The 27,362-nt window shown below is 39.0% G+C and overlaps 2 protein-coding genes across 3 annotated transcripts in view; one reads left to right on the top strand and one right to left on the bottom strand.

The window, feature by feature from the left end:
- cnmd (chondromodulin) overlaps positions 1–13,191 on the top strand; it is a 37,862-nt gene extending 24,671 nt beyond the window's left edge. The window contains exon 7 of the mRNA XM_088414996.1: positions 12,863–13,191. Coding sequence (XP_088271122.1) covers positions 12,863–13,096 — 234 coding nt within the window. The 3' untranslated portion in view covers positions 13,097–13,191. The remainder of the gene's footprint in view (positions 1–12,862) is intronic.
- On the bottom strand, positions 1,956–26,202 carry ednrbb (endothelin receptor type Bb). Of its 2 annotated transcripts, XM_088414994.1 has the most exons (10): positions 26,069–26,191; positions 12,948–13,073; positions 12,628–12,795; positions 12,109–12,522; positions 11,830–11,942; positions 9,392–9,584; positions 7,690–7,833; positions 7,495–7,628; positions 7,313–7,421; positions 1,956–2,208 (listed from the first exon to the last, which is right to left on the bottom strand). In XM_088414994.1, the coding sequence occupies exons 3-10, from the start codon at positions 12,742–12,744 to the stop codon at positions 2,143–2,145; spliced, it is 1,290 nt and encodes a 429-aa protein (XP_088271120.1). In that variant the 5' UTR covers positions 12,745–12,795; positions 12,948–13,073; positions 26,069–26,191; the 3' UTR covers positions 1,956–2,142. The 2 variants fall into 2 exon arrangements, with proteins under 2 accessions (XP_088271120.1, XP_088271121.1); XM_088414995.1 differs by lacking the exon at positions 7,313–7,421 and having other exon boundaries at positions 26,069–26,202.
- Positions 26,203–27,362: the final 1,160 nt, after the last annotated feature.

Below are 27,362 nucleotides of genomic sequence, written 5' to 3'. Positions count from 1 at the left end.
ACTACTGAAACTCATCACTGAAATGCTACTTCTCATTAATTACATACAATGCTCACACGCCAACTACCAAAATTATTTCATACTGTAACACACTTCCTGAAACCCATCGTATTCGTGTCCACCGTTGCATCCCGTTCTCTCAGAAAGACATCTAAGTTATTTGCATCCCACTCAAATGTATGAGACATCATTGGACCAGAATGTCCAATAATGAGCACACTAGGACTCAAATGAGTCAAAAAATCACATAAAATGTCCACTACAGTGGACACAAAAGAATTTTGTGCTCATTTGAGTAATATTCTATCAAATGTTTCAGTAGTGTGTGAGGACAATCAGTAGTGCATGTGAGAAAAAAAAATCTGTAGTGAGCGTGACACTTGTTACAGTAGTGTGCGAGAAATGTAATCCTGAACGATGTCCCCGACGGCCCCTTTTCTACGTTGTCGTGCTGCACAAGTCGACGGCGTCTCCGCCCGCCGCGCAATGACTGATTGATGGCGTCCTATTTTTAATGCATTGTTAAATGTGTAATGCTGGGAGACACTTTATGAAAGACCTGCGAGTGGAAAGGGGGGAAGGAAGAGAGCAGATGACAGAATGAGGTCAGGAGCAGAGATGGATGTGTGCGGTGGGTGTGAGGACGGGGCGGGTCGACGCCAGCACCTGATAGGTCTCGCTGTCACAGGACGAGGCGAGCGCAAATAAGAGCGTTAATGCTGTGTCAGTCAGTCGCCACGCCAATTAAAAGTTGAGCCCTTTGAAAAGAATCTGGCATTCCGCCGGCGTGCTCGCCAGCCGTCGACAAAAGGGAAGGGGAATTAAATTGCTGATTCTAATCGTGCCGTGTTTTCTGTTATTGTTTGGCCTTTATTGTATCAACGCTGCAAAATGCTCTCATTTATCCTCCCTGGCACAGCTGACACGTTCCCCGAATGCTCCGTCTTTTGCATTTAGAGGGTTATTGGCAAACTCTCAGGGAGGAAAGCAAGTAAACTATTGACTTTGGATGGCGTCCGAAACAAGGAAAGCAAGCGAACTAAGGTCAGACATTACATTTTTACAGCCAAAACTATTTTCCTGTCATAATATTCCCAATGTATGTAATACCATGAACTTATTATCACACGCTGCCCTCTTGCCCTCGACCAATAAGGGCAGGTGTTGTAATCTACTCACTCCAGAACTCCCATGCTTGCACCGGGACCCAATCACGTGTCTTGTAGGAGTGCCCGAGAGCTGTGCTTCCTCAAAGTCACAGACGTTGTGAGGGAGAAGCTAATGGAGCAGCTGCAGAGCGTTGTAAATCTCTTACCTAGAATTCTTTCGTAATAAATTGGAATTTCAAGTGTAAACTCTCCTTGTTATTATGTTTGTACAACCTTCACTCTAATTAGACATCTGGACGCCGCTAATATAACCGTAGCTCTCCGTGAGACTACAGCCAAAGGGAATGGGAACGGGAAGGGACAACGGTACAGTTACTGTATGAGGTTTAATAATTTAAGATTTAAGTAAATATGTGTACTGCTATAGGTAGACTTCAGAGGAGTGCCTGTGGCAAGTGCATTTATAGTTTCATATATATATATATATATATATATATATATATATATATATATATATATATATATATATATATATATATATATATATATATATATATATATATATATATATATATATATATATATAGGTGACTTGCCTGCCTGGCCTGCAGGAAACCTTCACAAGAAACCTTCATTTAGCATAACTTTTTTTTTTTTTTTTTTAGAATTTAAGACATTTTTCATTTTGTATTACATATTTATTCTACAGGGAAAAACAATTAGCATTATTATTGTGACATAGCAAAATCTGATCTTGTTATATTACAACTGTTACAAAACTTTGCAATTTTTTTTTTTTACTGCTGTATACCAGCTATACAATGACAATAACCATATTTTCTTCAGTCAGTTTTCAACTTTATTGAGAAAGCCTTGGACACTAATGATTTTAAAGCTCTCCATTAGGTTGCAACCACACTATGACAAATGCTTTAAAAGCTAGCGTATACTTAGCGGAGTTTGAGAGCACACAAATGTTTGTTATTCTTGCTGCAGTGTCTCATGTGAGGTCTTTGTGCAGCTTCGCATCACCTCAGCCTCTCTGTGGGTCGTCCTGAGGAACTTTGTGGAGAGGCAGATGCCAACTGCAAAGACACACCTGGAGAAGCACACATACGCCAAATATGAGTGCTTTCAACAGTTTGCCAGCACAAATGCCACAGTGAGATGTAACTTTGATCCTGATGTGTGATAACTAAGTGGTTGTGCAATGTCAAATTTGACATGTCACCATCTGGGTGAAATTTCAGCTTCCTGGTATATTCTTTCAATGCTTTCCCTTTGATGTGAAATACTTTTGCTGTAAAGATCAAATGATCGGGCTAAATACGGCACAGGGGTTAATCACCTCAACATGGAGGCGTCTAGGAGATGCTCTCCTTTGAGCCTTTCCTTATCACCAACATTCCCTCTATCTCCAAAGGTGATAGTATGGACACTAGAGGTGTGCCAAAACCAAACCTACTCAAACAGGAAGTCAGGTTCTCATTTACTATCATTCAGAATTCATTTAAAGCATCCCAAAACATATTATATAAATAAAAAGAAAAAGCACATGATGCATGGACATCAAGAGCAAGGCAGTCTTGCACTGTTTTGCAAATTCGTTTGACGTACGAAAGCCAGCAAGTGTGAATGCAACGTTTATCTTCAGTGCTAACAAACTAGTTTCGACTGTCAAATGTATCTGCTGACTGATATTACTCCCGATATGCTCACATAGACACAGATTAACAACCTGGTACATGTTTCATGCTTTGCTCATACTTTCAAGTTCGGCGCTCACTTGAAAAAGTCCATTTTTATGACTTGCTTGGCATAAAAGTCCTGAAAAATACTCTTCTTTTTCAAATGTTCAACTGTTTTTCACATAAGAATTTGGTACTGTAATTTCCAGTGAAATAACATTGTATCATTCTACATGTTTTATTATATACATATTATATACACTTTATTTTCTATAAAAGCGAATTTCTCTAAAAGCTGCATTAATCCCGGAAAGTAGGCACACAAAATCTTTATTTTTTCTTTTACTTCAATGATAGTTTTACAAGTGAACAAACCATCCACTCAGTCTCTTTTTTTGTATTTAGACATGGCTGTTGAAACATAAATTTATCTTCACAAAAACAAGAAAAAGAAAATCAAGTACTTTTGAAAAAGACATCCAGACTCAACAAGCCTTTTTATTGCTACCTTTTGGAAAAAAAAAACTCAGAAAATGCAGAGTATTGTAAATAATAGGGGTGTCTAGATACATCTTTTTTTTTACATCTGATATTGATATTTCATCCTAGAATAGTAGTTTTCAAATGGGGGTAGATGAAGGCACAGGGTTTCCACAGTTTATCTGCTGAAAAATATTCAACTTAAAGTGTCCTCTTTTGGAATCGTAGTAGGGATCTGTTCACAAAAATAAATCATTGACGACAGGTAACGAGAGCTGGCATGTGGCAAGTTGGGTCGAACTATTCCAATATGTCGGAGAACCTGGGTTTTTAAAATAATTAAACTGAAGAACCTACTGAACATAAAATTTGTTTTATGGACTTATATTTTCCTGAAACATTTAAATATTTCAATATTTTTGTACCCCAGTTTGAGGACCACTACATTAGGCCACAGTGTTCATCCACAATGTCTCTTTCTTTTTTTGCATTTTGGAAAGAATCTTCTCGAATGCCTTATCCTTCCCTGGCAGGCCTCCGTATCTTTTGCCAGAAGTGCATTCACTGCATGCAGCAGGGCCATCTCCCGGTAAGGCAGGTGATCAAACACCTTCCATCTCCATGCTGAGTACTGCTCCCCAATGGAATTGAGCAAAGAGACAGGAACTGCATTGTCACAAGGTGGCGGAAGGCAAAATTGTCCCCGAATGAGGAGGAAAAAGAAGGTATGCCAGACCTCAGCAGTGAAATCAGCCTGCGCAGCAGTGAATTGGGCAAGATGGTGAGACGTTCCATACTGAAGGGACCGGTATTGCATGTGACTCCATTGTTGGAGATGGCAGCACACATGCTAATATTGGCAGCCTCCCCCAATGTCAGTATATGCTTGGCCAACAGTTGGTGTGCAAATTTCAATGGAAATCTTTGCCCACCTCACGTACTCAGTCCTTGTCTTCGCAAAAGATGTCTTTCTTCAATGAGCGCAAGTACAAATTGCTCAAAACCTGTCTCCTTTTATAGCTCTGTTTAACACTTTGCCATTGACGTGAAAGGATGTCAGCACAAGAATCACCCCTCCATTTTTATTTTACTCATTCAGTGCCATGGATGAAAATTATCATCTTTTAAAACAGTAATAACAATAATAAACAATAGAATTCCTGTCAAATAAGTTTTTTTTTGGAGAGGAGCTGACACCCTTGACTAATTCTTACCTAATACAGTATAAGACAATTGAGCAGTGTAGGGCTAACTGTGACCATTGGATGGCAGTGTTTCCACACTTATAACAAAGCTATTATCTACATGCAATTCAAAGTAAGGAATGGAAATCAATCTTTCATATGATAGCACCCATATTTCGATAGACATGTCACACAATAGCCTGTTAGCCTTGAAAGATGAGTGAAAATGCTAAAAAAAATGGGCCCTTTCGAGGTTTCCTTTTCCAATAACGCTTAGCACTGAAAGAGTTAAATGGGAATGGGCAGAGACAGCTCTGGATAGATCATGAACATTTGCGCAGTGTTGTGTCCATTTTTTGTACAAATTCTCCCACATTCTAGTTTTTTGCCAAGGGATGCCACTTTCCTGAATGAGTGATAACTAATTTGGGCGTGCCATTTCAAACGTATGGGTGAAATTTCAGCTCCCTGTGGCTTCTTTCAATGCCTTTGCTGTAAAATACCTTTACCTAAGGGTAATTTTGGTCAATATTTTTGACCAATGGATCTATTTTTTTCATTTATGCGAAACATTATGAACTATAAGGATCTTTTAGCCAGAGGTGGCTTTTACATTTATGTAATATTATTTACGTGCATGATGCTCGTTGTAATGCTGACACAAGTGGGTTGTTTCATGTTTAGAGTGGAAAGAAAAAAAGATAGTAGTACTAGATATACTGTATGTCATTGAATTCATACAGTATATGGAAATAATTAATTTATAGCTTGTGGTTTGCACCACTTCCTCCTAAAAGGTACATATAATGTGCCGTACACATAATGTTGGGAATATGATAGACATAAAAAGGCACTGTATAAAAAATGTACACAGATCATGGTCACAAACAGGAAGAGAGCACCTTTAGCCAGTAAAGTGTATCATAGCGCGTGAATCCTTTTTTTCTTTTTTTTTTAAAGCTATATAAAATAAAAGCTTTTAAAATATGTCCCTTGAAAATTGCTGTGAGGCTATCTGCTGATGTGTTTTTTTTTTTTTTCATCTTCCCTCTCACAATGGTTTTCCAGACCATTTTCACTTATTGCACCCCTGGGTGCTTGCTCACTGCAGTCTGCAGTCCATTTTATGGACATGACTCAATGAGTACGGGCTAGGAGGAGGAATGTACACTCAGCGGCCACTTCTTTAGGCACGTCTCGGCTTGTCTAATGAGAGACAGCACAACGCTGAGGATGTATGAAGCTCATGCACAGGTGTAGGGCTGCACCACAGATGTGTTTATATTATTTTTTTTAGAGTATTCAGGGTAACATTTCAGATACGGCTCTCGGTGTGATGCAGTGCAGAATAACACCACTGCACAAGCGCAATAGTAAACATCCATAAATCAAATATCAAATAAAGGCAAAAGGCGGCGACGGTTCACACTGGATTTACGATGCAAAGTGTTGCATTTCACATTTTCAATGCACATTTAATGCTTGCTGGACTTCTTTGTGAGAAAAGCAGCATAAATCAAAAGCGGTATTATATCACGGCGGAGTATAAAAGGCCTTATAAATACGATCTAACCAAAGATCCAAACAATAAAGAACAGGGAGTCCAACAAAAACATGGCTGACACTGAACGACAGAGCGCAGAAAAAGAAGGAATTTATGTTCCCTAGCAACAAATGGCTTTCTTCCATGATGCTGAGAAACACTAAATGTTCTTCGCCTGTGTCTTGGTTCCATTAAAACCGTTTAATCAAAGCAAAAAGGAATTGCAAGATGCATATATAAAAAGTTGTCGATTCTTAATTTTACTCAAATACATTTCTATTTTAAGATAAAAAAGTATCAGATAATTTACAAAATTAAGTTGTATTAGAAGAATAAAGTCACAATTTCTTTGATCATAAAGTCACAATAGCCAAATTACACTAAGAAAAATAAACTTGCAAGGAAAAAAACATCCCAAAAATAGCACTCATTATTTAAGGAGTGAAACAAAGCATGCGATTTTCAAAGAGAGACAGCACCTGACAATTTGGTGACAGAAAGTAGACAAGACTTGAGACTTAGGCATGTGTGTGTGTAGGTGGGGGGTCGGGGAGGGCACACAACACAATCTGAGTCTTATGTATTATAACAATTTACAGCTATTGTATACACGTAACACAGTTGTCACTATTTATTACACACAAATCTATACTGTAAATTTGGATAAGTTCATTCTGCGGACCTTCCATTCCGCTCCAAAAAACATTCACATCTTTTATAAGCAGTGTTTAGATGAGTAAACCAAGGAAGTCACATCATAAGAAAATCATAAAATAACATAGCGCAATATAAACTAAGTATAAATTTGTTCGACAGAGTAACCATTCAAACACAGATATGGCAAAAATTAACATCCTTATGACTTCTTTTTTGTTTTAAACAAGGTATTTACCATTGCCCACTGCTTTTCATGGGGAAAAATGATCAGGATGGCCGGTGAATGGTGAAAATATGCATATTAATGACGCTTACCCGATTTTTTTGGAGAAACAAACAATATGTTGTTCTTTATGATTTTTAAAATTAACTGAATAATCAATCTGTATTTTTTCTCCCAATAAATGCTACGGGTCTAGAAAAGTATCTATTAAAGTCGGGCCCTCTATTAATTCATTTAAATAATACTAAGAAATCTGAGGTTGCAATGAAAAAACTGCAACCTGATGAAACGACCGATTTTATCTAACCAGATGTCCTATCCAACAATTTTCCATGAACATGTTTTACTATTTTTTTGTCCAGTGTAAAAAAAACTGAAGAAGAATTCTATTGAGCCACATCATTTTGCGATAAAGGATAGTATCTTACCTTGAAAGCGATTTTGAATCTTTTGCTGACTACATACAAGGCCACAGGGTTGACGCACGAGTTGAGGGACGCCAGATTGATGCCAACATAATCCAGCACAAGAAAGTCACTACAATAGCAAAGAACCTGAGTGCACCATAGCCAATCATTACTCAAGAAAACGGTATATTTTTTCTATTCACCTTAGTAGTCGGCACCTGTTTGGATCGTTCTCGTCGTATACGGTTGCCATCAAGATTCTGCTGAGGTAAAGCGGACACCAGCAGACGGCAAACAAAAGCACTAAGTAGAAAACACTCCTTGGTTCTCCTTGCATCTGAAATCACAGCACTTTTATCAATAACTGTCAGGTTGAAAATGATGAAATACGCTCGTACCTGTTTGGTGTCGCCATGTATGAAGGGATTGTCTTTGTTCTTCCGTACATTCCAGGTCATTAGCGCATAAAAGATGGCGGTCAAAGCCAGTGGCATGCAGAAGTAGAAGCTGAAGAGCCACCAGTCCTTTGTGGCTTTATACCACTGCTCGCCACAAAGGACACAAGTAGGAAATAAGCATTCCATGTAAAGGTATCAACATCAACATGCTTCATACCGTTAAATAAAAAAAAAAAAACACGTTAAAATGATAAAACTCGACTTTTTTCTCATGCTTTGAGCCCTGCCTGCGGTTTATAGTTTGTTTTGTTACTAGCCACAAGGGGGTAATCTCCCAGTAAACAAAGGAAGGCAGAAGAAGATGCTATCCAAGTGAAGTCCTGGTTTTGAGTTTGAACTGCTATTTTACTCGCCACTAGGGGGCAATCTCCCAGTAAACAAATGGAGACAAGCTATCAACGTATTGATATTGAGGTTGAACTATTTTACTTGCCACCAGGGGGCAATCTTCTAGTAAACAAAGGAAAACAATAGTAGATGCTATCGAAGTACAGTGGAACGCATGGTTACGGCATCCCTAGCTTACAATTCTTTGACACTGTACGAAGTGGAATATGAAGTTTTTCCGTCCCCTTGTTATGGATTTTTTCCTGCCTTACGGGATGAACATCAATTACAAAGTTCAATCTTGACGGTCAGTCTACGCGCCATCCTCATACATCACTAAATGCGTCACCCCATTTGACGAATTCGCCTTACAATCCCAACTTCGAAACGGATTATTGTCATATGGCGAGGGTCCACTGACATATATGCTATTTTCCTCACCACCAGGGGGCAATCAACTGGCAAACAAAGAGAAGCAGATGACATCATCGAAGTATTGATATTGAGTTTGAACTTTTACTTTTACTAATTGTACTCGTCACCATGGGGCACTCTCTACTAGTAAACAAAATCAGCCATGTCACTGTTGTGTTGTTGCAGTATTTTAAAAATCTGAGTGTTTTGGTGTTTTGTTTAAGATATGTTGGTGGCTAATTCTAAACATGCGTGCATGTTCAATGTGCTGAAGGAATCCTGTTTCTGAAAGGCAGTTTGGAAAAATAAAAGATTTGACTAAAAAGACAAATCGTAAAACTTTCATGTACCATATTTCTAAATACGTATTGTTACAACCTGTTGCTTATCCGGCGTGTCCTGTACATAGCAAGCATACATTTGTCTTTAAAATTCAGTAAGTGTGTCTTAAAATCCAGTGCGGCTTATAGGTCAAACAATACAGTATGTATCTTGCTTATAATGAGGACAATGACATCTGCCAAAGTGACGATAAATCCGATGATCTAAAGATTTAGAATTGTTCCGGACCAGCCAAGACACCTCATTAGTTGTAGCATTTGAGTTGTGTACACTGATTGAACCAAATGACTGCATCCATAAACAAAATCACACGCAGTTAGATCTTCAAAAATGAAACTGATGCTTCCTTTGATTGGGATGATGATAAATAATGTATGCACCGTTTGTTTTTTGTTTGTTTGTTTCCTACCTTATACTTTAACGTTACTGTTTACAAACTACATGCTGTGAAAGCTGTCATTAAAACTACAAAGCCAGTGGTTTTGGACTGTACAGTACATCAATGGATTTGGAAGTAACATCAAAGCTATGTTGTTACTGCCGGCTTGCATCAGGTCACCTGCATAAACGGTGTGGTCTGCAACGGATGGAGCAGACAAATCCTCAGATGTCGCTCTTTGTAGTCCACATTTATCACGCTGAAGCCCACAAGTTCAGGAACGGCCAGCGTAATGGAGAGGAGCCATATGAGAGTCGTCCACGCGCAAACTCGGGCTCCTTTGACGCGTTGCCGAGATACCATCGAGAGGTACCTAAATTGCATGTTTTGTTTTGTCAGCTCTCCAAGGGTTATGACATAAAAAATATGATAAGTGATACCTCAGCAACCCCTAAATTTGCACACTTTGGAGTTTCGCCAACATTCTCAAGAAAAATGCTCATATTCAGTAAAATATTATAGAACGCAGAGCTGCAACTATTATTTCGATAATCGAATAGAACGGGAAAAAAAAAATATTGACTCATTTTAAATTTTGGGAAGGGGCATTGGGCATTACTCGATTATCTGATAAAATAATTGATAGGATAGCCGATCTGAGAAAGATTTGACAATGACCGCCCGACAATCAAGTAATCCGTTGCGTATTCTGCCTTTTAATCAACGAATCAAATTAAAATGATAATATTCATACTCATATTCAAAAACATTAATTACAATTTTGAATCAGGCACCAGTTTGGTCCATAGCATGTCAGAAAATAAGCAAAAATGGTGTGTATTGTTTTACATCATTGACTCTCTCTTTTTTTTTCCTTTGTTTTGATTCAAGACATAATAAATCCACTTTCATGCAGGATGACAGAAATAGGACAATAATTACTATTATAAATCTGAAAAACTGAACTTCTGTATATATCTTGTATGTATACATATATACTACTATTTTTCACGTTAGCCGAGATGTAGGACATTCTTTTTCGGTGCTTATTCAAGTCAGACTTGTGAGTTGCTCAAGTGACATTGAAGACCCGAGATATGTTTTTATTAGTTTGAAACTTTGAAAATGACCTTTCACAACTTGCAACTGAAAAGAAATGTGCTTTATCCTTGTGCAGCTACTTGCAGTCTACAGACTTGATACAATAAAGGACTGTATAGCATTCCATGAACAATATCCAGTGCTCAGTTTTGGCCTGGCTGGAATAATCTTTAAAATAATAACATGTCAGTGTATATATTGTATTTGGTGCCCCGCTGTAGGGTAAATAGTCGCTAGTGTATTTGCAGTACTAGAGTGAATTTATCTTTTTAACAGCCACACAAAAGTAAATGTTTTTGTGTGACATCTTGCTTATAACAGTTTCTGTTAGTTTTTTCTTTGTTTTGAAATGCTTTATTTGCTATATTTATTAATGTACTGGTTTGTGAAGCATTACTGAAGGGAAATAAAGGGAAGCAATGATCTTTTTCATGTTATTATTTAGGGTTCTAAAAGTTAAAATTTGAGTTTTTATCTTGCTCTCCTTCTCGGTCAGGCTGGTCCGAGCTTTCTATCCAGTGAGAGCAACGCTGCGATCCAAAGGTGACAGTTATTCAATTTAGTGCTCGATTATCTTAATATTAAGAAGAGGCTGGCTATGAATGTCATCGGCACATTTATAATAATAATAAAAAAAAAGACAGTTGACGAGAATTCTCGGTGCTGTCACAGTACGTAAGTGTTTTGACGAGAATTCTCGTCCGTGGCAATGAAAGAGTTAACAGGCTCTTCAACTGCTTCAGAATCCATGTTAGGACCGAGACCTGGAATGTTATTGTAGTGAATCCATTAGGCGCTGTTGTAAATGTCTTTTGACGTCACGTATGGCTGCACAATTCATCGAATTTTAATGGCAATCACGATATCGGCTGCCACGATTAATTAAGATGATCCTCTGTGACATTAACGTTTAAAAAGCTGGCGACCTACATGTCAAATCAAGCACTTTGTCATCCTACCACCAGGGGGCAATACTTCCCACAGATTCGCTTGACAAAAGCCTCTGTTTTTTTTAATCACCCTAACATATTATTGACCAGTGTTAAATGGCGTTGAGTTTCTCACCTGATTCCTAATCTATACAGTGCTAGCTATCAATTGAGACCCATTTTGAAAAAAAAATTGGAATAAATTCGGTTTGAAATGACATTTGGTTCTCAGTAGGCTTCATTTTTTTCAGTGGTTTGCACTCAGCAAGTAAGTTAGCTGTGTTGCTCTGTGTGCCAAGTTTTGGGTGAATTTCTTTTAATTATTATTTGTGTAATTTCTTTTAGTGTATTATTATTATTATTATTTGTAAGTATCAAGCCTTGCAGTCTTGTTTATATACTGCTTGTTTAAAAAAAACAGGGCAATAATTGGACGTGTTTGACCGAACATGATAAATAATCGTGATTAATGATCGTGATATCAATATTGACCAAAATAATCGTGATGATTATTTTGGCCGTAATCGTGCGGCCCTAACGTGATGTCAAAAAAATCTTCTTCAATTCAGCAATTTCTAATCTCCTTACCTGTCAAAACATAAAGCACACAGAGTCAAAACGATAACTCCGACTGAGGTTTTCTGGATGAAGGGCACCATCTTGCACAGCACTGAGCCAAAGGGCCAATCTTTCGCCACGAGCTACATGAGAAAGAGGCCACACACGCAGACGCACACAAAATGTGTTTGCTGTTATAACAATCAATCTCAGATAAGCCTGAAATGAAAAGAACGCGCGTGAAGAAGGCCGATAAGGCGTCGCATTACGCGGGCCTTGTAATTACATGTCGTGAGGCAAATAACTCACCCTGTAGGTGTTGACCGGGACATTTACCGCAATGTGGACGAGGTCTCCCAAAGCCAGACTCGCAATCAGGACGTCAGCGCCTGTCCTCATGCGTTTGTTCCTGTGAATGATCCCTAGCAGTGCCGAATTTCCCATGATTCCCAGCACAAAAAAAACAACGGAGATGGCCGTAAGGAGATACTTGAAGGTATCCGGGATTCCCGGCGGGCGGGCGCACATCGAAGGGGGTCTGTCAGAGATGTTGGATCTGCGGTTGTCCATCTTGGAGAGATGTGCGCCGGAGGCTGGCTGGGAACGCTGATCGGCGGCCTCGCCGCTAATGAGAACATTTCCCAGACAAAGAAGCAGAGCGACGGCCCACATTGTCTGCAGTTTCTTCAAAAAAGGGCCTTGGGATGTGTTTGCCAGCACTGGCTTAGGAAAGAGAGTAATTAGCATTAGAGCTGTTGGGAGATTGGCAGCAAAGAAACTTGAACCAGTGATCAAAAGGCAATTATAAAAAGAATCGTCGCAGCTTACCTTTTGATCGGAAATGTCGCACAGTCCGGCTGCTGGCAAAGTTGCCTTGTGCGCGACAGCAGTAAATAGCGCGATCGGACCGTCAGAAGGTTTTATAGACGAAGCCGTTGTCGTCATTATTCATCGGTCTGTCAGCTGTGACTGTAATTACCGCCTCTGATGCATCGCCTTCAATAAAAGGACGCCGTTTAAGTGTCTGTTGCCAAGACTGAGATCATGTTTTGGCTTTTTGCAGGTGTGCTGTGCTGCAGTGGTAAAACATCAAGGCAACAACATCATGGCATCCTATGTAAACATTTTCATCTGGCGAGAGAGGATACCTTCAGCCGCATCTCATGCGGGAATCCGGAAATACGAAATTAGTGCACTGAGGGTGTTTCGCACTTTCCTTTGCTTGTATTCAAGTGTGAATGGTGGCGTTAGAACCCTGCTTGAAGAGGTGATATCTGTTAAAATGGAAAAATTGTAGCCAACAGAGACACAGGGTTGAAATGAAATATGAAATGTAATAGTCAGGCTTGTTATAGTTCCCACAGTGGTTACCAACCTTTTTTTTAGTGATGTATCCCCAGTGAAATATCTTATCAGCCAAGTACCCCTTAACCAGCGCAAAGCGTTTTTGGGGGGTAGAAATAAAGATTTAAAACATGCCATCTACGTCTGATATATTGAACTTTAGACCCTTTCAAACTTCATTAATATTGGTCCACAAAAAAATAATCAACCTTAAGTATCCTCTTTTGGATCATTACAGAAATCTGTTATCAACAAGAAATAACTTCATTATGAATGCATATGTTTCCACAAAAAATACAAAGTGTGTTCTCAACAAGAAATCATTATAAACAAATACTTGTTCACAGAAAAATATTAAACATAACACATAACACATCCTGTTCTGGAATTGCAGTAGAGCTCTCATCACAAAAATAAACTAACTTTATTATTAATTAATATTTGTCCCCCCAAAAATAATCAACATAAAGTGTCAGACCTGTTCTCAAAAAGAAATAATTATAAATAAATATACAGAAAAATACTGAAAATAAAGTGTCCTCTTTTGGGATCGCAGTGAAGATCTGTTAACAAAAATAAATCATTGACGACAGGTAACGAGAGGTGGCACGTGACAAATTGGGTCAAACCATTCCAGTATGTAAATTGATTAACCTGAAAATAAAATTTGTTTGTTGAACTTTTTTCTTGAAACTTTTAATTACTTTTTTAAAGAATTGTTGCATGTTTGTTTGTTTTTATTGAAAATCTTGAGTAACCCCTGGAGTTCCTTCAAATACCCCCAGCGTTCCCCGTACCCCACTTTGAGAACCACTGGTCTAGGGGGGAGGTGATTAACTACCGTAATTCCCCTAATATAAGACACCATTATTTTCCCAAAAATGAAAGCCAAAATGGGTGCGTCCTATAAAGTGTAGGAAATTGTCTGACATACAGTAACTGCCTTTTGACCAGCTGGGACGTCATTAAAAGCGTGTAAAATGTTTGTCTTTTGAAGTGAATAGAAGCACACCGCAGGCTACAGCTCTGGTCCAGGGAGTCTGCCTAAGATCCACTATAAATTGTTCTGTTGGAGGCAGTAATTAAAATGTCAATTAGGATTGTTTTAAGGTTGACACACAGATCCATGGAAAACACTATGCCAAAATCAATGTCTGTTTTATTTACCGCTTCTGTTGTTCGCATAAGTTAACCAAGGAATTAGTCGCAGATAAATCCTCAGCGATAAGAAAGTTTCAAACTGCCATCCTAATGGAAAGCACCAATCCTGTACATGTTTTTTGTTTTTTTTTGGTGTGTGTGTGTGTGGGGGGGGGGTAAATGTATGTGTTTTTGTCTGGAATAAGAGTTAAAAATGTACATTTCTTCACAAATCTGTTTACAAAAAAAGTCTAAGTGTATGTGATTGGTTCATAAAACCAGGCTTATTTCGGGGAATTTAGCTTTGTGTTGAGGAAAATGAGTTGTCTTTTTTGGAATTTCTACATAGACAAATTCCTTAAGGTATCCACTTTTATCTCCCAGTAGCCAGAAGCTTCAAATTGTAATGAAAGCTATATTAAAGTTGAGGCTTTGTAGAAAACACGCGCCATTGAAAAATGAAAATGCCTGTTTTTTTCTCAAATCCAGAGATTTCAAAGTGGTAACATTCAAATTGCTGTAACATCAAAAATTCTCTAGCTACTTCCATGTATTTTAAAGGAATTGAGGGGAGGAATACAATATATCAATTTCTCAGTCTAATTTTGTAGAATTGTATCAGTTATACATGTTATTTATATATATATATATATATATATATATATATATATATATATATATATATATATATATATATATATATATATATATATATATATAATTTTTATGTTTTCGATGTCATAAGATTGTCCAGGTGTACCTAATGCTGTGGTGGGCAAGCGCACCAAAAGGTTGCTGGCTGTGCCACGGCAGACAAGATACGGCGCCCGGAGGTACAATAGAAGCGCAGTGAACAGAAACATTCCATTGTTAATTGCATCCCGGCTCCCTTTTGAAAACTCCGTCTTGTACTCGGCCGGCGAGGAATGACCTTGGCAAGGAACGTACTGGCGCGCTTCCACGAAAACAAGCGATTAAGGCAGAAGAATTGCTTGAGTTGACTGCGCGAGCGTATGAAAAGTGTTCTCAGTTAGGCGGCTGACATACAATGTTATTGCGAGTGTTTCTCTATATAGGTCACTGGAGAGCGCCAAGACACTTCATGGCCTATAAAAAAATAGGGAAAAAAAGAAACAAAGCTGCGAGGAACATTTTCCTGTCTGTAAGAGTAATAAAGAAGAATAAAACAATCCCCTGTGATTCCACATTAAGCCTTTAAAGTGTTTTTATCATTGACCTGAATTGTTCCGCTTAAATCTCTCTTGTTTGTGTTTTAAGCACATTTATGATGTCGGCCGCATGCGGCGGCGTCTCTCTCTCTCTCCCCAGTCCGTGGCTGGTTCAACATTTGAAAGGAGTGAAAGGGAACATGTCCGTGCGCACGCACTTGTCTTTGACTCTCATTATGTTGCCGGTTGAAGCTGTCACGCTCAGCCGATTACAAAAACGTCCGCCGTTTACCGGGTCAGTGCTTGGGCAGATTGATGACATGATTTGTTTGCCGTGTTTAACATGTTCTAATGAGACACAAAACTTAGTGTCGGTTCCCGCCCATACATGACAGCTTCAAGGAAGGAGAAATGAGATGCACTTATCAGGGGCGTTAAGCGTGACTGATTGATTGAGTTGGAAAATTACCCCAATTTCAGAAACGACACAAAACTGGGTGAATATGTCTATCATAGGGCAAATGGAAAAAGGCTCAAGGACCCAAGTCTAAAATTAAAAAGGGAGATGGGTATTTTTGTTTGAAGGCGAAGCAGCAATCTTACGCCAATTCCGAGGATTGAACTTTAACCCTTATGTAGTATTTTGACCATTTTGCGGTCTTTTTTATCCACGTCATTCTTGCAGTATTTTAGCCAATGGATGGTAGCGTGATAACTAAGTGCTCATTCCATTTCGACATGGTATCACCATCCGGGTGAAATTTCAGCTCCCTGGTGCTTTCTTTCAATGCCTTTGATGTGAAATGCCTTGGATGTAAACATAAAAAACTGGACAAAAAATGTCGCCTACAGTAGAATAAGTGTCGCACAAAAGCAAAGGAAAAGGCAAAACGATGCAGTTCATCATTTGATGCCGCCTGAAATGAGGTCCGCAGAAGGGCCACCGAAGACTTATGATGTGAAACTCCAAACACGCTAACTTTTGGAACCCTCAGCCCTTCTGTCAGTTCCAGTTCCACAGCCTTAATACATGTTTAAATACAGCAACGCCCCCTGAAGAATATCACATTCAGCCGCATAAATTAATGTTTTTTCACCCCTTCTCCACAATGTTTACTGTGGATGCAAACACTGACAAGCGACAGAAGCAGCTGGCAGTCATTCATTTTCAATGAAAGCCTCGGCAAGCGTCCCGCAGCAGAAGATGTGGGAAGAGATCGTCTATGCATATATCAGTGTTGCTTTCTGTGTTGACAGTGCGAGGCAACGTGATCACGGCGCTCCTCGCGTTCTCCCTGATCCCTACAACTTATGCCGTGTTCGTCTCGTGACATAAACCAAAATAACTCGGGAAGAGAGTGCGTCAAAAGCAAAAGGGATGCCTGGAAAGCCATTGGACACATACGCGCTCTGCAAGCAATATGTAAAAAATGTAGTACCTGCCCCTCAAAAGTGCTGCAACGCAACTGATGTGGAAAGACATCAAAAGAGGAATAGCAAATGATCCATCCTGCTTTACTCCTAGCTATTTACACGCAGATCCTGAAACATAACATAGACCGCATTATTTCTAATGAAACAACATTTTTAGGTCAGCAAAAGTACTGGAAAATATTTATGGTTTTTAATCTGTGAAAAAGTCTTCAAATAGATGAAAGTGAATAAGAGTTTTTATGTCTGTGCAAATCCTTTGCTTGCAATAACTGCGGTTTGCCTCGCCAAACCGTTGCGTTCGTCTTTTGTGAGGTCTTTATGGACTTTTCGTGATAGTCTCTTTCATTTATATATTCATTTTTTTTTCACTACATGCTCATCTTCAGCCATTAAAATGTATTCGCCATCGTGGGGCTGCAGCTAATGAGTATTTTTGGTATTTGGATATGCGACATCAAATTTGAATTGAATATCAAGTAAAATCTTTTTTTTTTTTTTTTTGCTTGGTGAAATACGATCATAAATTCAGAAGACCAAGCAGCACATTTGCACTTAATTATGAATGACCGACTTTTATACATTTTTGATGTTCAATTTTTTTTTAAACTGAAATTTAAACTGCGGTATACCACTTAGTCTCTATAAACATTAGATTTGAGACGAACCTCATGAGTCAGAATGATTTGCTTGAAAGTGATCAGTAGGAACGGCGACTGTGCCAGGCTCATTCATAATTAGGGTAAGAAAATTAAATGTTTTGAAATCAAGGTACTTGAATCATTAAAGGACTTGTTTCACCAGTATTGTGGAGAGGCATATCCCTAAGTAAATTGCATGCTCTATTGGGTTTAAGGCTGATATGAGGGGGTCTAAAACCTTCCACATTTTGCCCCTGATGAACTCTTTAGTTGCTCTGGCTCTATGTGTGTCGTGGCTTATTCTCTTGAAGTATTTGCTGATCACTTTGGCTGCATCCTTCTTTGACTTGCGAGACGAAGTTTTTGGAGTACATTTTGCTGCCTCTGTCATTTGTTATGTCAATGAAGATTAGCGAGCCGGTCTGAGGAGAAATCGTGCAAGCCCACATTATCCCCACTAAGGTTCACAGATGAGCGTCTAAATTCGGGAGGATTCCCAGATCTTTTCTTACCCCAGACTTTAGCGTTTGCATCACTTTGGTAAAGTAGTATCAACAGTGAAAAATATCTTTGCTTAGAATGTTCGCACTTTTAGAAAAGTCCAGTCTGACTTTCCTTTTCTGACTCAATGAGCTCCGTCTTGGCATTGTTTTTGCAGCTCTACCTCCCCTAAAAAAAGTTGACAATGGCTGTTGTTTGGCTTGGTTTTTATGTCCGTTACTTAAGCGCCTATCTCACCGAGATGTGAATGTTTGCGAGTGTCTGCGAGGGTAGCGGCTCTTTGGAATCTGTCTGGGTTCGTACGGGGGCGAGGAAATTTTGAACATGGCAACGTCCGTCCAACATTTGGCCAGTGCTTTTCAATTGTAAGCAGCTTGCTGGGTTTCACGGTGGTTACACCACTATGACGAATGCAGTTTTCACAAGAAAAGACCCAAACTGAGTGTTGACATTCAGTACTATTTGTCGTTTGAATAATTAAAGTACGATGAAACTACGTGGCCCAAAAGTTTGAAGAAACTTTCAAACACATCTTTTGATGTCAAATTCAAATGTTTTCAGTCGACATGACAGAAAGGACTGAGGTGATGATATTTTTTTCCTTCACAAAGAGAACTAGGGCAGTGTGGGCGTATTTTGCCATTTCTAAGATTGAAGACGGGAAATGTATTCAGGATAATTACCCTGGATGCAGGGAATGAAAAGAAAAAAGTCACAGCGAAAGGGGCAATCTTTGTAATTATGAGGTGAATTTGTGGCGTCTATCACGCCTGAAAATTCATTTTGGCCACCGACTATTCTTCAAAATTTCATCGGGGTAATATTGTTTCAGGACAGAAATGATTAGTTTGTACAATTGGTAATATTATTGGACTTTTCATTCACTCCCACATTAAAATAATCTGTCCGAGACAGATAGTAGTTGGTAACTTTTTCCTGCAGTGTAAATCCAGCCAAGGAATCGAAAAGTTGGAGAGGATTTACTTAGCTGCGGGAGGCAGCTGCAATGCTTTGATAGGTCAGAGCTGAGTATAGGAAGTCCACTGTGTGGTTTTGCCCCTGTCAAATAAAGACCTGCGGCTATTTTGACACGGGCCTCCCGAGTTGAAAATCACGTGTCGACTTCTTTAAATTTGTCAGCTCGCCCAATAAAATTTCATCGCCACTATTCCCTTCTCCGCGAGGCGTCGATACATGGATGCGGAGCGAGCGAGGGGGAGATCTTCCTGCTTCCTGTTTGATTGTGGTCTCGGCAGATTTAACGGACACGCCGGATGAGAGATTTATTACCCCTCTGATTGCTCCCGCCCAGACAGATTGGGAGTGGGCGGAGCAGACACCCTATCTCAGCTGTCGCACTTTGCCGTGTCATCACTTTTCAGTGCGCGGGGGCCACTCCAGCCTGCCCCCCCTTTCGCCTCTCAGGACCAGCACATCTGCCACCTGCTTAATTATTTCTCTCCGTGGCCCAAAAAAACACACGGAAGATCAAAAGGGAAAGGACGCAAACGGCCACCAGCCCCTGATTGCGTCTTGGGTGTCACGTCTCATTTATACAGCCCAAAGTGCCTGTGAAGTCTGGAAATGGCAGCAGAGGCCTTTCTCATCTCCCTGACTGTAAAAGCCCAAAGTGTGTGTGTGTGTGTGTGTGTGTGTGTGTGTGTGTGTGTGTGTGTGTGTGTGTGCTCGCGTGTGTGTGGGCCGCGGCGGCGATCGGGGCTCTCATTTCTCAGAGTTGCAACCCAAATATGAATCTCGCCTGCAGCTTTCTGTCAGCCGCCTCAAAGACGGCAATCTATCAGGAAGTAAAAGCCAACTCAAATGTAAAAATCAATTCATGAGAAAATAAGGAGGCCCGTGGTTGAGGGAAAGTTCATGGGCACGTGTGATCATGTTTCCTTGCATTCAGCCGCTCGGGCGGTGAGCGAGCCAGACAAATGATAGGGCTCATTCTGGCAGGGGAAGAGGGAGCTTGATAGGAAAACTGATGTGAAGGCTTGTGCATCTGTAACATGCACCAGAGACACAAGCCGCCTGCTGTACTTGAAATGAAAAAAAAAAAAAGTGTATTCCACTTACGCAGAGAAAATGAAAGAAGCCAGCTTGCATTTATCTATTGGCAAGTTTACACTTGTGTAAAATTGCAATGATTAATCAATGAGCAAATTGATATGTATTTTCATTTTGTTATTTCAGATTTTTTAACAGTAAAGTACTCTCCGATGACCGTGTTTGGTCTACTTTCTGACAACTTGTAATCATAATTAGTTCCCTACAATGTTGATTTGAAACATCATGTTTTGACTAAAGGGATGGAAAATGAAACATTAGTTATTCACTAATTTATTGATTAAGTCATAGTTCCCTAATTATGATTCTATTAAGTCATCAACTCATTAAGTACCGTATTTTCCACACTATAAGGCGCACCGAATTAATGACATATTTCAAAACTTTTTCAATCACAATATAGTAATACTCAAAGTAATAACAATAATAACTCAAATGAAAATTCTAAACTCTCAATAGCATAATAACTTAATGTCAATATGAGCAACCTTGTTCAATTGTAAACACACAAAAGAAACAGGTAAAGCTCACTTTATCACTTCATCTATCAATTCCAAACTCAATATTGATCCGTATATAAGGCGCACCTGATTATAAGGCGCACCATCAGCTTTTAAAAAAAAAAAATTAAGGCTTTTAGGTGCGCCTTATAGTGTGGAAAATACGGTACCCCTCTCAAGCCCAAAACAGAAAAGTGAAAAAATATGTATAAAAATAGATACATCGTATTAAATTGGTGGACTCCTAAAAAAATGTATAAAAACATTTTGGGGAGTAAATGAGTTAAATGCCATCCACGTATTAACTTTTTTTTTCTTTAATCCAACCATTTATTGCCCATCCACCAATGCTCACTGATGATGACAGGCAATGATATAAAACTGAGAGGGCCGGCAGCGATTGAGTTAATCGACAAAATAATTGCAATGAAATCGTGATTAAAAGTAAACACAAAAAAAGATTTCTGCAGCTCCACTAGTCGCAGTATTATGATCAATACTGCTTGTGGATTCAAAATTGCGCAGCAAAATATACCTACTTTTTTCCTTGTTCAGGGGGCAGCCATTTTGACATCGCCTAAAAATGACATTGCAGTTGCTCAGGATACCGTAACGACCAATCATGGCTCACATGACCAAACACAGAAATTAGGTAAAATGTGAATGGTCATTATCTGCTGACTAGTTATGACTAAAGAAGTAATTGAACAAAATAAAATCATCTAACTCCAGATAATTTTTTTTAAGTAGAATATCCATCGACTTAAAAAATGTCAGGTTTCCAGAAATTAAATTGGGTAAACAACGGGTCATATTTTCGGTGTATTTGTATTTATTTTTCTTCAGGCTTTAGTGTAGACAAGAGCTGGTTAAAAACTATGCCAATGTGGCCGCCATATTGGCTGGGGCAATTTTCCCAACGAAGGTAATAGAAAGCACAACTGAAAAAAATAAAAGGCTGTCGTATCCGTCAAAAATAGAGAGCTTTTTTTTTTTTCAAACTTAGACATGCACACATTTTTCAAACAAGCTATTTTCGGTGCAGCATGCATGTTCTTTTTTTTATTACCTTTTATTTACGGCACTTAATTGTAAGAAGTGAAAAATGCAAGTACTAACATTGTGACTGGTGCATGAGTCATTATCATCATTTCAAGCACAAACAAGCTAAGTTTGAATAAACTGCAATATTTACCAAACAGTGATTTTATACTGTAGTGGATGCTTTTAGGCCACGAAAAAGTACTTCAATGTAATTGAACACAATTAGCTCTAATGAAGCTCGTTAAATTGAGGCTCTACGGCGTATCTTACTTCAGGACGGGACGTGTCAATTCTGAATAATTAATCGTAAGGAAACTATGAAGCGGTGAAGTTCTTCTTCTCCCAGTGCACTCCATGTGGCCCGGAGCGCCTCTCATTGTGATAATTAAGGCGCACCGGTAACGCCGATATATTGAGCGAGATGAAAAAAGTGCCACGGGAAAGCGTGAAGACAAACGTAGTGCAACAAACACTCGGCTCGTCACCAAAGCGCTTCAAGCCTACGCTCACACCTTCATGGTGTTGTACAATGGGAAAGAAGCTTTTTAATTGCATGTATACAAATAGCTGCAGTCTGTAGTGCCTGCCTATCGAGCAAGTTTGAAATGAAACAACCCACAACATTTTGCTGGGTGCCAGTTTCGGAAAACATGTCTGTGACCAAGCTGTTCAGAAGTTTCCCGGGATGTGACGTCACAAGTGAGCTAATTTACATAATAAGTACAGTATGTACAAAGTGGGATTCTCCGTTCAGGAATTGGCAACTAGGATGGCCAAAGATTTGTCATCTCCATAAAATAGAAGTATGTCAAAGCCAAAACACTAATCTGCACTGCGGTTTTAGCACATATTAGCATTAGCTTCTGAAAAGCAGCACATACGAAAACGTTCAACAAAGTCGTCAACGTTTGGGTGGAGTCCATGTGTCAAACCACTACATTAACTGAAAAGTGTACTTTTATAACTCGGGAGTTAATATGGTGCCCCTAAGTGTGTATGATTAAATTAGCCAATGGTGGCTGTGATTTCAACCAGTGTGTGACAAGTGGATATTAGGTATGCTATAATTCTTGCTCCTCTATATAATTTTACGGAAGAATGTCAGAGACCTTTTATTATGACACCTGGAACCTGCTGCAAATTGTGTAAGGTGTTTACTTTAAAACAAAACATTGCAACAAGCACGGACAAGCGTTCAAATATGTGCAAGGCTTGTTTGTTACTAAATGAAAGAATGAGGAGAAGAAATTTGGATGGTCACAAATCGTGATCTGGAAAAACTCACGCTGGTCCACCAACTAGTGGTTTTCTCTCCAAATTCGGGTAAATGTGGACATTTCCTCCCCCATAGTATGCATGTGTTAATAATCATCATCTATTTGTTCTTTCATTTAGCAAAACTTGACCACTTCCGAACATTTCTGACAAGTTCGTCCACCATGTTTAATCTCACGGGTTGCATTGTCCTGTTTTTAAACGAGGTCTTGTTGTCGTGAGATTTCATCTGCAGGATCTCATCAGTGAAAAATCCCACATCAAAAGTATTATCTTTAGAACCAAAACAAATCAACTCAGCAATTATTTTAAGTATCACTGAAAATTCAATTAGCATCAGGTAGCAATGAGACAAAGTAAATAGTGAAAACGATATACTTTGTAAGATCGATAAGAGGAACAAAACAGACACGTTGAGTAACACTCAAAGTAAAAACTTGTTTCCTACCAAAATAGGCGAGTGGTTACGAAATTAAGAAAATGATGATGGATGCTGCATGTTAGATCATTCTTTTATTTTATTTTTTTATAAATTTTACTGTGCCGTTTCTTAATGTCTGCTGTTGGTTTTGCTTGTTGGTCTTGTATAAGCAGTTTGAACCTTAGAAATACTTTGTCCTTTTTATTGCGCAATTTTTGGGACTCCAAACATTTCTGTTGGGAGCCATAGCTTTTTAGTACTGCGAGTCCCGGGGACCCAACGGTTTGTAAAATGAGTACTACATATTGGATGTTGATGAGCATTTTTTTTAATTATACCCAGTCTTCCAAATGTATTTCAATGGGCATCAATTATCTCACTAGCAGGGCGACATATTTTGTCGTTAATTAAAACTGCCAAGAAAAGTGTTCCAATGTGACCCATGGAGACAAATTATGCCCTTTCCCTCTAATATTTAAGTTCTACTCATTTCTCAATGGGGAAAAATATTTTATATTGCCGATAACTTCAAAGTTGATCAGTGTTCATTTCTGTCCTCTGTTTGCAAATAAGCGGACTTAAAACTATAAAACAGAAGCAAAACCAAGGTTCCCAATCTGTTTGGAAATCATTAGTCATACTAGTCATTCTTTTTAGAGGATAAACAATCCCTAGTACTGTTATGCATATTGCATACGGTATTTAGTGCACATCAGTGGAGTTTCCTATTATTTATTAGCATTAACCCAGCGGACTAAAGGTTTAAATCATGTGTTTAAAGTACACGTTGATTTATCTCAGTTCCTCTCTTCCTCCGTTGCGCACTAACATGACTGGACATACATTCATTAACTTAACGAGTTGCCTCAATTTCCTTCAGCTTCTACTTAGTTAGCGAATATACAAAAGATAATAGCAATTAGTGCTGTGAATTATTAATGAAAGTAGCGCTAATATGCAGGAAAACAAGCTGTCTTCTGCGGTAGTGTCTTCACACGGGAAATTACAATTGGTCTCGAAGCAACTGCAACAAATGCATGTTTACCAAGGAGTGCAAACAACACATGAAGCTTAAATGTAAAGTAAATGTCAGTAGGAGAAGGGCAGGGGAAAAAAAAACAAACAAACACTCGGTTACTCGACGGTGGTTCTTTCTTTAAGGCGCGCAGTCTCTCCCAGACAAAACATCAATAGGAGGACATTTTCATCTGTCTGCGCGGGTCAAATTGTGATCAAAATGAAAATCCTCCCTCAGGCTGCGGTGACGAGGCCGGCTTGTCTCAGATCAATATCAAAACTACCACTGGAATGTTTCATGAAGAGTCAGACTGGGAAAGCTCATGCTTTCATTACGGCTCCAGACCAGTGATTTATGGTTGTATTTACCAGATATTTGACAAAAACATCCCCCCCTCCCCCTCGTTTAAAAGTTCTACATGAAGGGCGGCCATGTTTTTCCCTCCCAAATTGTGTACACTGGGTGTTTTTTTTTTTTTAAATGCCCGCAATCAAGGACAAGGTCGAGCAGTTTAATGGGGGTAAACGTTTGTTCCCCTTTCAAAGGTTTGTACAATGTTAATGATCTTAATAGATGATGTTATCCCTCCGGGAAAGTGGCCATCATATTATCCCTCGGCAAAGGTGTCTTGCAGGACAAGGACGGAGTGCTTCGCACCAAAGGCGTTTCCACAAATCACCAGCACTTCGCATGTGACACCACGATGTGCTCGCTGATAAGTGGTCGCGCGTCAAAGCAGGTTGTTCATGACTTCATTGTACATTCGCATGTTTTGACACGTGAAACAAAGATTTGCTGGAAGACTTTTTGCAGATCTCGTGCATCAATGCTACTGGTGACTGCAGGGGTCAATGAGCTTGCCTGGACTCTTTACCTTGAAGGCATGTAAACACGCAAGAGGTCATGTACGACATGAGTGTGCACGCTTCAGGGTCAGGGGAAAATGTGCTGGGAAATCACGTGTAATGTATATACGCATGTATTTTTTTTTAAAAAAGATGGCTGTACAAGTTTGTGAGAAAGTATTAAATGTGAGTGAATAAAGTAAATAAATAATACCGCTTTTCCAATCACATTGCAGACGTTTCTCTAATCAGCTGCATGTGGTGTCTGTTAGTGTTTCAGTTTCAGTAGATGGGAAGTGGGTAAATGTCTTACAAGGGCTTCAATGAAAAATAATGTAGTAATCACATTATAAAGACAAAATAGTACCTATTGTCTATAACAGTGGTTCACAAATGGGGGTACTCGTACCCCTGGGGATACTTGAAGGAGCTTCAGGAGGTATTCAAGATTTTCAATAAAACAAACAAACATATATAACACATATTACACACACACTGTGGTTAGTAGTGCAGTGATTGAGTCGATACGAATGTCAATCTAACTTATTAGGGAATATTCTGGTGGTGTTCAGTAAAAATCGACTTTTATTAACTGACCCATCAGGTGCAGGCAAAGATTTTCAAATCTGGCATTTAACTGATCTAATGCACCTTCTAATAACACAATCATACCCCCAAATAAAGTAAAAGCAATAGGACGCATTAAAGAAGAAATGGAGGCAATTCACATAACTCACAATAAAGCCCGGTCAAGAAATCATTTCCTATTACTTCCGATATATCATCTCCAAACTTCTTACACCACAGTATAGCGGTACACGATCAATACTTATCAATATAAACACTTCAATAAAAAAGATTGTACTCAACAGAGATGCTGATGCAGACTCAGTAGACCTTCTGTCTTTGCTCCTGCCTGCCTGTCAGAATAAGCTAGCAGTAGCGATCACACATGCTGCTCTGAAAGTGTTCATAAAATCAATTTACGAGTTATAACAAGTCAGCCAAAAATGATGTTGGCTTACCTAGCCTCGTGAAGTCCAGTTTTTCCTGAATAGTGCAACCGGAAAATAAACTTTTAATCGCGTCTGACATTTTAATCCCCTGTAAATCAATATTTGGTGCATTTTAGGATCAATCAATCAGAGGACGCAAAAACGCAGATGTCACTGAGGATTTGGAAAGGTGCAGAGCGGTGAATCTGACATCCGACTGGCTTAAAAAAAAGTGTGTTTGGTCATTGCCCGCAGCATCCTGAAGGCTTTGAGCAATTACATAACAACGCATGGAAGCTGAAATTTGATTGGACAAGAAAAAGGCCGACAAAGAGCCGAAAGCCGAGAAACACGCTGTGAAATGAAGACAAAAAATTGTACTGTATCTTCCACACTAAAAGGCGCACCGGATTCTGAGGCACATAGAATAGAAGCTATCGTAGTGGCTGCGTCATGCATCCACTAGATGGAGCTGCTCTAAAGGGAACGTCAACAAAAACAATTAAATTAGTCAGTCAACCTCTATTGATAGAATTTAAGCGTTCTCACAAGTATGTTCACTCTCAAAGTGAATAAACTGTTTTATTTTAGTACTATCTGAAGAATGGGGAAAACATACCTCTTGATTACATTAAAAGACAGTTTAGGTCAATACCAAGATGAATCAAGAGTTTAAAAATAAATAATTATGATTCTATTAAAGTGACAGTGTAAGATTTGACAGTTTTTCATTACGGACAGCAGGAGGTGCTGCAGTTATCATTGTCCGTAGCTATAACAAACATGGCAGCCGCCGGAGGAGTGCCACCCCCCACGTAATATCATTTCATGATAACTCGACATACGATTATATTTAAAACATACTGTTGGTCGTTAAGAACATTTATAACATACATTTATATACATAACACATTTATTTGCGAGTTTTTGAAATTCATCATCATTTACTTCACACCTTTTTAATGAAAAACACATTGTCCCTTTAAAACTTAAAAAAAAAAAAAAATCAAACTGCAACCAAAAAATTTAAAATGATATTGTTTTGTTCTCTCATCCTTGCACTTTTGCATTTGGCAGAGGAAATATACGTACAGTACAATATACAATTCATAATGTATTAGTTTGGCAAAATACTGATAAATATGATTCATGTTCATTCTCACAATTCC

The sequence above is a fragment of the Hippichthys cyanospilos genome, chromosome 5 (assembly GCF_059441005.1).
Source record: "Hippichthys cyanospilos isolate Australia breed blue-spotted pipefish chromosome 5, RoL_Hcya_1.0, whole genome shotgun sequence".
NCBI lineage: Eukaryota > Metazoa > Chordata > Actinopteri > Syngnathiformes > Syngnathidae > Hippichthys > Hippichthys cyanospilos.
The sequence above is the reverse complement of the archived record's forward strand: the minus strand, read 5'-3'. Positions and strand labels throughout refer to the sequence as shown.